General features: G+C 39.2%; 1 protein-coding gene across 2 annotated transcripts in view; it reads right to left on the reverse strand.

Moving 5' to 3' along the window:
- Positions 1–2046: 2046 nt before the first annotated feature.
- SNAP25 (synaptosomal-associated protein, 25kDa) overlaps positions 2047–12827 on the reverse strand; it is a 41788-nt gene continuing 31007 nt past the window's right edge. Inside the window, exons 6-7 of one of the 2 annotated variants that reach the window (XM_006870393.1) lie at positions 9775–9919; positions 2047–3334 (exon numbers count right to left, since the gene is read on the reverse strand). In XM_006870393.1, the coding sequence (XP_006870455.1) occupies positions 3266–3334; positions 9775–9919 (214 nt within the window). In that variant the 3' untranslated portion in view covers positions 2047–3265. The remainder of the gene's footprint in view (positions 3335–9774; positions 9920–12827) is intronic. The other variant, XM_006870392.1, reaches the window with a different exon arrangement.

Below are 12827 nucleotides of genomic sequence, written 5' to 3' on the forward strand. Positions count from 1 at the left end.
CAGATCTTTGCACATTTTAATATTTGGCTTTATCTTCTCAAGCTGATCTTTGACATTTTCTGTTCAGCTCTTATACCTCCTCATTTCTTCCATTTGCTTTAGCATCTCTACACTGGAGAGCAGGTTTCAGTGTCTCTCTGACATCCATTTTGACCTTTTCCTTCTTTCTTGTCTTAATGACTTTTTACTTTCTTCATGTATGATGCTCTTGATGTCATCCCACAACTCTTCTGGTGTTCTGTCTTTAGTGTTTAATGTATCAAATCTGTTCTTCAGATGATCTCTAAATTCAGGTGGGATATATTCAAGGTCCTATTTTGGCTCTTGTAAACTTGTTTCCATTTTCTTGAGTTTCAGTTTGAATTTGCGTATGAGTCTGCCCCTGACCTTGTTTTCACTGATATGGAGCTTTTCCATTGTCTCTTTCTGCATTCCATCTGGTGAGGTTCATGTGTATAGTCATCTCTTATGCTGTCTAAAGAAGGTATTTGAAATGAACAAATCATTGATTTTGTAAAATTCTATCATGCGTTCTCCAGCATCCTTTCTATCACCAAGGCCATATTTTCCAACTACTGATCCTTCCTCTTTGCTCCCAACCTTTCAATCACCAGCAATGATCAATACATCTTGATTGCACATTTCAGATCAATTTCAGATTGAAGAGGTTGGTAGAATTCTTCTATTTTGGCCTCACTGGCTTTAGTGGTAGGTGCGTAAATTTGAATAATAATGTTATTAACTGGTCTTCCCTTTAGGTGCATGGATATTTTCCTATCACTGATAGTGTTGTACCTCATAACTGATCTGGATATGTTCTTTTTGACAATGAATGCAACACCATTCCGCTTCAATTTACCATTTCTGGCATAGTAAATCATGTGGTCATCAGATTCAAAATGGCTAATACCAGTCCATTTCAGCTCACTAATGCCTAAGATATAGATGTTTATGCGTTCCATTTCATTTTTGACAATGTCTAATTTTTCCAGATTCATAGTTCGTACATTCCATGTTCCGATTTTCAATAGATGTTTACAGCTGTTTCTCTTCATTTTGAGTTGTGCCCCATCAGCAAATGAAGGTCTCACGGGCTTCACTCCATTCACATCATCATGGTCAACTCTACTTTGAGGAGGCAGCTCTTCCCCAGTCTCATTTTGAGTGCCTTCCAACCAGAGGAGCTCATTTTCTGTCACTATATCTGACAGTGTTTCTCTGCTAGGTGTTGTAAATCCTAAACTCAATGTCTGTGGCTATAACCCCATTTGGAAATGGGTTGTCTTTATCTTAAAGAGGCAGGATTAATGTAGTGTATACTTTCCATAAATTCTTTTGGAGATGTGAAAGAGATTAAACAATTAAGCAGAACAAAGATGGTGGAAGAGAGGTGCCAAACCACATGAAAGATTCTCTGGCAGCAGAATCTCAAAGCCCTTTGTCCAGAACGGACAGAGAGAAAGCCTTCTCCTAAAATTGGTACCCTAAATTCAGACTTGTAGCCTCCTAAAATGTGAGAAAACAAACTGCCATTTGTTAAAGCCAGCCACTTGAAGTATTTCTGCTATAGTAGCACTAGAGAACTTAGAATTTGGTACCAGAATTCTGGGATGCTGCTCTCACAGATATCTGAAATGTAGAAGTAGTTGTGGAATTAGGTAGTGTGTAAAGGCTAGAAGAGGGAGTCTTGGTGTGGTGCTGTAGGACAAGCACCGGACTGCTAACTGAAAGGTCAGTGGTTTAAATGCACCAGTCATTTCTCAGAAACCCTATACAGGGTGGCTATGAATCGGAATCAACTCGATGGCATTTAACAACAACAGCAAACAATAGTAAAAGCCTAAATGGCTTTAAAGAAACGGTTGGTTGGTAGGATTATGGACATCAAAGGCAGTTCTGGTGAGGGCTCAGAAGGAAGTCAGGAGAGCTATTGAGAAAGTCTCTATTGTCTTAAAGAAAGCATATGGCTCCAGCAATAGAATGGCTTCCTCTTCTTGTGTGAGAGCAAAATCAGACGGGCTCCATGAACAAATTAAAGCAGACACCTGGGGTCTATAATTTTTAATAATTTAAAGCTAGCTACAAAATGTCAATCACTTCACAAACTGACAGAGGAGACAGGAGGGATTTAATATTACATGCTGTAATGATATTAATCTCACAGTTTATATTTCATTCATTTATATTATTTTTTAAAAGTTTCTTTATCAGCTACTAAACATCTCAGCAATTTGGTGTGCATAGCTCTAGATTAAGCAACAGAGAATTGTACTGATAACAAACCACAGGGGAAATGGCAAGTAGTACACATCAGCCTTATACAGTTTCCATCTCCACACGGTTTCATAGCAAGATTGCCTTGTCCAAAACATAGCCTTCAAAAGCAGCAAACAAACCCTATATTACATCCATTTGGCATAGTTTCAGCCAAAGGTATATTTTGCTGGAAATCATTAAATGGTGAGTATGTTAAATCCATCTTTTTTTAAAATTCATTTTTTTTAAAAAAAAGGATGATTATGATTATGAAGTCTATATATTAACGAAAAGAAGGTGACACTACTGCAATTTTGCTGGTATAACTTAATCTTGACAGTGTCTCAATACTGAGCATGCTTTGTTGTTGTTTTGCTGTTGTAGCTATTGTTGTATGAGTGTGTTATCTCATCAGTAAGCTACTGTCATGGAAAGTTTTTGTTTAGGAATCTAAAAATCTATTTAGTTCTCATGCATGAATGCATAAATCACATCACTTTTAGTGCAATGCCTGTTATGTAATTCCACATTGTCTAATCATGAAATCATAAAGATGGTTGACAGCCATTAGGACCAAGGACAGCAAATTTAGTTTCAGAGCCTGACACCCAAAGAAAGGACTATGGCAGTAGCTCTGTGGAATGTCACAGTTTTACAAGAACAATACTGTGTATTGAAAGAATCAACAGCACATTGAGCATTCCTAAATTGTTGTCATTCAGCAAACGCCACTGAGGGGAGAAAAGGAAAAATAAAACCAAAGACATCTTAATGTAGGGAGTTAGAGCCACCAAATGACCACTATATATAACCTCTGGAAATAAGGAGACCCAGAAAGAACAAAAGACACATAGTATTCTTGGGAGCTGACAGACAACACAGAACAACATTCATGATGAGGATGGGCTGATTGATGTGTGTGTGCAGACCTACTATGTAATACCATGAGAAAAGCATGAAGGTGCTATCTTGCTTGATAGCATTTGGAAGAAAATCCAGCTGGGCACATTTAACCACTCCCCAGCATCTTTGTTGCACGCTGGTTGGCCTCGTCAATTCTGGTTTTGTTGGAATCAGCCTAGAAAAAGGGGAAAGAGAAAAGAACTCAGGTTATCCCTTAAAACTCCATTCATCCTTCTTGGCCCAGCTTAAATGCCACCTCTTGGGTGAAGCCTGCTTGAAAATTCCCCTGTCAGAATTGACCATCCTTTCTGCTGTGTTTCTAGAACCACTGCTTAGTGATCAGCTGGATGTAACCATAGAAACTTGGTCTTAGTTCTCATGACTATTTTGCCCACCAGACAGCATCCTTTTGAAGTGGGGTTATATCATTTATCTTTCTGTCCCTGGAATAATACCCAATGGCTTCTTTGGTGATGTTGTTGTTCAATGCCATTGATTTAGTTCCGACTCATAGTGACCATGTAGAGGGTTTCTGAGGAGCAGTTGGTGAGTTAGAACAGCTGACCTCATCGTTCAAAGGTATTCAAATATACTGGACTGAGTTGAATTACTACCATTTGAATGATCCCTGGTGACACAGCAGATCAAGCACTGGGTTGCTAACCAAAAGGTTCAAATCCACCAGCTGCTCTGTAGGAAAAAGATGAGGCAGTCTGCTTCCATGAAGTATTACAGCCTCAAAAACCACTTGGAGCCGTTCTGCTGTGGTCGCTGTGAGTTGGAGTAGACACGACAACAGTAGCTATGTGTGTGCCATCACTTGTGGAGTTGTGTTCAAATTATGGCTAACTTTTTTAGCAGTGTCACTTTGGGCAAATCAACATCTCAAAGGTTTAGTTTTTTAATTTATAAGTTGGAGAAAGTGGAGAATAATGCTCATAAGTAAGAGCACCTAATGCTCTTTACTCCTTCAATTTTGACCTTAAGATTGACAACATCAACTAATAAGAGTGTACTATTTGCTAAGTCTTTTTCCTAAGTGAGCAAGCTGGGCAGAGATGATTTAGGCAATTTCTCTAAAGTCACAGCACTACTAAGAGGAGAAGCCAGGGTATGAACATAAGCAGAGTATAGTTGGGGTCAGAATTCAAGCAGCCTGTTAATCACTAGGGTAATTATCATCTTACTTAGGTACGCTGTGAGGATTAAATGAGCTTGTACACATAATGTGCTTAGAGTAATGTTGTGTGCAAATTAAGTGCTGTTACCTTAAAATTATAGTTATCGGGTGAAAACCTGGCTTGTTTTCAGGATGACTGAGTTTCTATACCATGTTTCTGAAGACTCAGTTCTATGGTTTTGGTAACTGATTTGTTTTTAAGAGGGGCACATTTACCAGGATTTTGTGCCTTGCTTGGTCTTCTCACTATTACTTTACTGCTTTTGTGTTGTATACCCAGCATGTGGGGTGCAGGTGTAGCACTGTAGGTTAATGCACTGGACTGCAAAGTTGATTTGAACTACAAGGTCAGTGCTTCAAACTCACCAGTTGCTCCTTGGAAACCCTATACAAGATTGTTATAGGTCAGAACAGACTCGATGGCACTTAACAACAACAATAACCCAGCATGAAATTCAGGGTTGCAACCAAGGCAAACCTTCAAACCCTAGAAAAGCAACTATTCCCATCATCGTGAGAAAGGCATGACTCTATAAGTAGAGAGGAAGACAAAGTTTCTGTCCAGGCTGTTTGCTGTTTTGACTGTTGTGCTTGGTAATGTCCGCCTTGAGTCTGGGAAGAGGACCAAGAGGAAAACTGAACAACAAGTTAAACTGATTGTAGCCACTATTCATTCTTTCTTCTTCCTAATCGCTTCTGAATCGAGTTTTCTTTATTCAGTTAGAAGTGTGACTTTCTAGATCAAGTTTTCCATTTTCAAATAGAAATTGGCCAAGCTAAAAATAACAATATTTTGAGATTATTTATTAACTCTAAATGACCTGGCAATGACTTTCCATCACCAGTTTAGATCATTACAATTCACTTCCCAAACATTGTAAGATAGAGCAATTATTTTCTTTCTTTCATTTTTATTATTTTTTGACCCATAGAACCGTATTTTTTGACCCTAGGCACATCATTTAGAAAATGGTTAATCCATCCAATTTTCATTGGCTCTTAAATAATTTCTCTCCAGCTACAAATCCCACCAGAAACAATGAAACTTTATTATGAAAGAAAACCATGGGTTCAGATCAATGTGAAATGTTCCTGCAGATAGAATTATGCCATTTTTTTGAAAATGAAAAATTCAAATGGGAAAACCCAGCTATTTAAAAATGGTAAAACATTTTATTAAAAGTTCTAGGATTTGTTGCATCAGAAATGAATCACTGAGCTTTCAGACAGTAGGACAAGTGAATATTTTAAAGCAACACATGAGGATTATGCTTCAGAAGTTTTCAAAAATGCAGGTTATGAACAGATCTACTTTTACTGAACATCTGTGGATTCTACTAAATTCTTTCTGAAGCACTTTTAAATTTCAGCCTAAAATAGACAACCTAAAATATATCCTGTCTTTCTTACATTCTGTAAAAAACTAGTGTCTTTGTTTTACATCCTCAAAGAACCTTCTTGTAGGTATCCTCCTGATATTAAGAGAAGACTCTGTGCTTATCTTGTTCACATGCTTTTGGACTTGATTTACAGAGGTGATCCTATCTCTACTTTCATATTTCTACTTAGAGAATCCTGAACATACTGGTCTACCTAGCCTATGCCATATGATTTGCCCTTGCAAAAAAGCAAGGATGATCACAGAAGAGCCAGTGAGAAAAAGAGAAGGAACTTGTTCAGCCCACCCTTCTGAACTCTCTGGAAATTTCAACTTCAGAGAGTGGCAGCTTAGACTAGGCTCCAACTCAGAAATGGATTCCATTCGGATCCCAGCTTTGAACTATTCTCTTATTATCTCCATTATTCTGGATGAGGCAACCAGGTGACAGAACTGATAAGTGGACAATTCTTCTAGAACCCAAGGTCTTCATTCTTAAACCCTGTGATTCTTCATAATGGAAGAAATAGAGGACTGCTAGAGCTTTTGCCTCACCGTATTCCACCCTGTATGTGACACCTACCACTGACAATTTTACACTGAAGTTTGAATAACACTCATTTATTTCCTTAGCAACAGTTACCAGAAAGCATATGGTATAAACTTGCCTCTGATTTAGTAGTTTTCTGCACGAATTTTCTCTTTTTGATCTCAGATGATTTTATATCTATAAATACTCTTCTGGAGAAAGTGAGGTTTTTAAACAGACTCATATAATTTCTTGACAGTCAATAGGATCTCATTGTTCTAGACTCTCAACACATCACTATTTATTATCCCAAGAATTGGGGAATGATTATAATGAATGGAATTGGGTGAAGGTGGGGGTTGGGGGTCAGGAGAGAATATGCGAGAAGCATTGCAAGATTTTCCTCACTCTTGCAGTGGGATTTTAATGAAATCTTCCATGTGTAGGAGAGTTTTGCACTCTGTTTCCTGTTATCAGAAGTGAGAAACTACAGAAGGAGGAGGGAATCTATTAATAATTATGCAGTTCATGTTACATGTACCATTTGAAGCAATGCTGGGTTGAAATGAGCTTAAAATCATGTCCAGATTATGATTTTTTTTTTTTAAATAGAGGCTATTTAAAGTGTTGAGCTGGAATAAATTAATTCTTCAAAGTCAACTAGCCCTCCCGCATTTTCTTAAACAAGTCAGCGCTCAAGGACTAACACAGACAAGAATGGCGATTTCCCATCTGCCTTCCTGGCTTTTGAGTAAGCCTTATGAAATTGCGTATGTCTCTGCCCTTGCCGTATATTGAGCCCAGAGTGAAAGGTTTTCCCAAAGATGAGAAATCGAAATGCAGCATGGCAATTAAGTTGCCATTTGCCTTTCCAGGAACACTTTCTTTATGTTTAATGTCCATCTCTATCAATAAAGGCTAGACCTCTCCATTAGTAAAAGCTCTCCTAGAACTAATTGACTCTGATGCATTGTCTATCTGCATCTGTGAGTAAATCGGGCCCACTGAATTGAATACCTCCTGTGTTTAAAAAAAAATCATTTTCCCATTGGAAAGCAGGTCAACAATTTTTAGTTCGGTTTTCTGATCTGTACATAATTGGTTAGGACAGAGTGTGTTGACTCCAGTTCTTTTTAAAATTCTCAGTATTATTCTAAAATCCACTGGCTTGAACAGTTTTAAAAGCTTTAGTATATCAAAGGCCTCTTAACAGTGATAAACATGTCATGACTTGGGAAATATAATCAAAGTACAAGCATTTTGCCCACCAACACTGACATTTGTGTAGCCCAATATTGATCAGGCAAAATATTCTGCCATCAGATACTTTTAACATGGAGCACAAATAATAAAATTGGGTAAAGTGTCCCCTTTATGTCTACTCTTTCTTTTTTTCAAGTCAGTGGAGGATGTTGGGGTCAAGACACTGACTATTTAGCTTTATGGTTTAAGAAATCTTAAAAGCCTCCTTCTCTGCTCACCAAAGTGCAATGGATTGTTACAAAAGGAAACCAGACCAGGTTTCAGGCTCAGAACATCAATATCTGCCAATGAATAAACTCATACAACATAGATTAAACAAACAGAGCAGAAGATCGATGCATAATTATCATTAAACCTATAATGTGTCTATTTTTCCCTTTGGCGTTTGAACATCTTAAGAGATAAGCAAAATTCAAGATCATACAGATTGGGGAGGGGAGGCAATACAAGGACATAGAAACTGTGTTAGATTTGTATGGTGTGAAATATCAGATTTTGGTGGCAATTCTAAAGATTCTATATAGAGTCTTTCCAGTGTTTTTTTGTTTTTGTTTTTGACTTCCCTTTTAATCTCAATCCCCCACAACTTCCTATGCCATTCTCTCCATTCCTCCTTATATTGCTTTCTGGCACTGGAGGTCTCTGACTTAGAGCCAAGTCTTTTGTGTGAATGCAACTTCATCAGATGTGAGATCCTTTGAGATCTGGTGATACGTGCTGTTGGATTAGAAATGGGATCAAGTCTTTCTGCACTAGCATTAAAGTTTTGTAACATATTCATAATAAATAAAATTCATACTCATTGTCACAGTTAATTTAATATATTAACTTGGGTGGGCTATGCTGCTCAGTTGTTTGGTCAAACACCAGCCTAATTGCCGTAATAAAGATTGCCAGGTCTTTCTTCTGAGGTGTCTCTGTGTGGATTTGAACTGCCAACGTTTTTGTTAGAAGCCAAGCACATGCAGTAGTGAAATAAAATTAAATCAGATTTGGCCTTAAGTAGATTACCCTTCATAATGTGGATGGGCATCACCAATCAGGGGAAGGCCTTATAAGCAAAAAGGGCATTTTTCCTAGGGTGTACTTGGTCTTCGGACTATAACTAGACATCTTGCCAGGATTCCGACACTCTATTCTTCCCCTTACTTGCCTTGTGGAATTTGGGACCAGAGACTGCAGAAATCTCCAGTCTATTTTCTATAGATTTGGGGCTTACCAGACCCTACAACTATGTGAGCTAATGCCTTAAAATAAATATCTGTACAGATGTAAACAGATAAATCTACATAGACATATATAGTTGGTTCTGTTTCTCTAGAGAACCATGAGAAAGATCCTCCTCTCTGGCTAGATGAATGACTCTTTCTCTCAATTTCTAATTTATCATACCATCTCAACTTGAAAAACTCCTAATTGTCCTTCAAAACTCAACATAAATTGATTTTTTTTTGAGATTTTTTTCCCCACTCCTTCCCCTTGAAGTCTTCTCTCCTTTAACCCTAAGTAGCATTTCATCTGTAACTTTCTTGGAGAATCATATTTTGTTTTGTAGAAATTCCATCTGGTGGTTCAGTACCTCTTAGAGTTCCTCATGTTGTTGCTGTTGTTAAGTGTCACTAAGTGTGTTCCAGCTCATAGCAACCTGTATAAAGTTTCCAAGGAGTGGCTGGTGAATTTGAACTGATGACTTCGTGGTTCAAATCAACTTTGTAGTCCAGTGCATTAGCCCACAGTACCACACCAGGATTCCTTATAGGCTGTGACAATTGGGATGATACCTTTCTTATCTATGTTATATGTCCCACAGTTCCTAGCATGATGCTTGGCATAGAGGGGCCCCTGAGTAATGTTTGCTAGAGTAAATTTTACCATCTTATCTTCGCTTCAGTTCTGTTGCTGAATCCTATGCTTCCATCTTGGGAAATTAAGCTGAAAACCTCCAGCTACCAGTGTAACCAAGGCGCTCTGGTAGTGTGGTGGTTACGAGGTGGGCTGCTACCCTCAAGGTCAGCAGTTCAAAACTATCAGTGTTTCTTTGGGAGAAAGATGAGGCTTTCTGCTCTGGTAAAGATTTACACCCTCAGAAACCCTATACACGGTCGCTGTGAGTTGGAACCTACTCCTCAGCACATCACCACCACCAGCAATGTAACTGAATCCAGTGTTGTGGTTTCAGGGTCTTATTGTATACCCTTCATGCTTCCTGAAAGGTCATTTCAGAAGCATCAAATAGCAACAACTTGCTCCCTGCCAGGTACTAACCTTCTCCATGATCCTGTCAATCTGGCGATTCTGTGTATCGATCTCGTTGCCCATATCCAGGGCCATGTGACGGAGGTTTCCAATGATGCCGCTCACCTGCTCCAAGTTCTCATCCATTTCATTTTCTCGGGCGTCATTTGTTACCCTTGGAATCAAAGAGCAATTTTTAGAAGACAGAGCACAGGAACACACTCAATTACCAATGACCCAAAAGGTAGGAAGAATGCATAGACCTCTAGTCATCTTCAATGCTTACATCTTTGTTGTCTATTCAACACAAGAATCCATTTTAATTGTGTGCATTAGAATACTGAATTTCTGAACTTTTGAATTTCTATTTTTAAAGAAACTATAGTGCGATTAGCTTTTTTCATTCTGAATTTGAGGAGACTCAAATTCAGAATGAAAGAAGAAGCTAATCATGCTAAGTCAGAGAAGCTCTTTGGTTGTCATCTCCTTTCCCACTTGGGATCAATATCAGTGAAAAGTGTAATAATAATTACAATCTATCCTTTAATCCTCTTTGCTCCCAAGAACTCCAAAGGGAGCGAGTGACTTGTTCAAGATGAATTTTCATCTGCTAATAATTGAATACCATGGAGTTTTTAAGTGGCTTGTGAATAGGTGATTTCAGAGGAGAAAACTATGATAAAAGGTAATTGTTTCAGCTTAAGTGGCAATCAGTGAGTAAAGGAAGGAGTTGGTTCTCTGTGTCTTACCTTCTTGCCATCTTTCAGTCCAGAGGGAAAGTTAGGAAAAATGGTACTCTATTGGAAATACTATGTTGTTGTCAAGTGCTGTTGAGTTGGTTCCTATGGATAGTGACCCTGCATAGTGTTCCCAAGAAGCAGCTGATGAGCTTCAACTGCTGACCTTAAGGTTCAAACCAACTTTGCAGTCCAGTGCATTAACCCACAGCACTACACCAGGACTTATATACTATGTTGTTGTTATTATGTGCCATTGAGTTGGTTCCAACCTATAGCAAACCTGTACAGGGTTTCTGAGGAACAGCTGGTGAGCTTGAACCACCAACCTTGTGGTTCAAACCAACTTTGCAGTCCAGCGCATTAACCCACAGCACCACACCAGGACTTATACACTATACTTATTCCAAAATGTGTTTACTACTTAACATTTTTCCAGCACAGTTGGTATTGGGCTAAAACATATTCCGAGGGGTTAAAATCCCTCACCCTCATGCTTATTCCCAGTGCAGACTAGCCTACTAAGGTTTTTAAAAGTTGCTGCTATGTGTTGTTTCGACTCAAAGCAATCCTGGATAGGGTTTCTAAGGCTGTAAATCTTTATGGGAGCTGAAAACCTCATCTTCCTCCCCTGGAGTGACTGGTGGATTCAAACTGCTGACTTTGCAGTTAGCAGCTCAACACATAATCCACTACACAACCAGAATGCCTTTAAAGCAGTCCAGACCAGAGAAAATTTAAAAATTCATAATGGAATCTTTCCAGCTTTCTCATATAGAGAAGAAGCTTATTTAACTGATTATTGCTGCTAAAGCATGCTGCTATTTCAAATGATTCTCAACAGAGGTTGTTATTAGAATCCCTGGAAGAGCTTTTAAAAAACACAGTTGCCACTTCTAGAGATTCTGATTCAACTGGTGCTTAGACACGCACACACAACTTCCCAGGTGATTTTAATGAGAAGCTCATGTTGAGAAGCCTTGGTTTGGTTTAGCGTACCATAGAACAGATGGTAGCAGGCACAGAACTGTCATCTGTGAAGGTATGCCCAAGTGACATTTGAATCTGGGTTATCTGTCCACAACGATGATGGCTTTGTATATAGCTATACAAAGAACTCCCCAAACTACAGCTGAATGCCCTGTTGGTGGTGGTGGTTGGTGTGTACTCTTGCGTTGGTTCCAATTCACAGAGACAGTTTAATAGTTTCTGAGGAGCGGCTGGTGGGTTTGAACTGCCAAACTTGAGGTTAGCAGTCCAGAGTTTATCCTGCAGTACCACACCAGGACTCTAAGTCCTACTATTGTTGTTGTTAAGGGCCATTGAGTCAATTCCCACCCATAGCGACCCTGTATAGGGTTTCCAAGGAGCAGCTGGTGAGCCTGAACCACCGACCTTGCAGTTCAAATGACTTTGCAGTCGGACGCATTAGCCCATGGCGCCACATCCGGACTCCGAGTCCTACTATTTGTTGTTGTTATGTGCCGTGGAGTCGCTTCCGACTCATAATGACCCTGTAAATCTTTATGGGAGCAGAGAGCCTTATCTTTCTCCCCCGGAACAGCTAAAAGTTTCGAACTGCTGATCATGAGGTTCGCAGACCGATTCGTAAACACTACGCTACCAGAGCTCCTTGAGTCCTATTATAGCAGCTTGTAAAAAAGGATTCCCACCCCTCCACCCCCTCACACACACCCCCAACCCCTCCCACCCCTGCCTCCTTTGTGTGCGTGTGTATTGTCTTTTCTTTATTGTTTAAAAACCATAGGGATACCGCATTATCATTCTGCTTTATGGATTCAGCATAAGAACTGAGTTAAGGAACCTCGGTGATACTGTAGGATAAGCACTGGACTGCAAGCCGCCTGGTTAGCAGTTCAAACCCACCAGCCACTCCTCGGGAGAAAGATGAGGCTTTTTGCTCAAGTAAAAATTTACAGCCTTGGAAATCCTTTGTAGGATCGCTAAGCGTTGGCTCAGTGGCAGTGACTTTGTTTTGTTTTGAAGAATTGAGTTCAGTGACTGATCTGTATAACTTGAGATTTTTATAGACATTTAAAGTTGTGTTTGCTTCTAGACCTAAATGGAAATGAATAATATGAAGCCAAGTATGCTCATTATTCTTGGTTTGCTACCAACCAATCTATTCTGACCTTTTTTGTTCTTGGTGCAAAAGGCTGACTTTTATGACTTTATCAGCTGTGTCTGGTCTATTAGATATTGGAGGGCAAGAGGTGAGAGAGGTTGCGGTATTAAGGCTTCACTGGTTTATGAATACCCCCTTGCCTAGGGTCATAACTATTGCCAGGTTCAGATAAAAACTTGTTTTCTTACCCCTTCAAGAAC

Source organism: Chrysochloris asiatica, unplaced genomic scaffold (assembly GCF_000296735.1).
Source record: "Chrysochloris asiatica unplaced genomic scaffold, ChrAsi1.0 scaffold00141, whole genome shotgun sequence".
NCBI lineage: Eukaryota > Metazoa > Chordata > Mammalia > Afrosoricida > Chrysochloridae > Chrysochloris > Chrysochloris asiatica.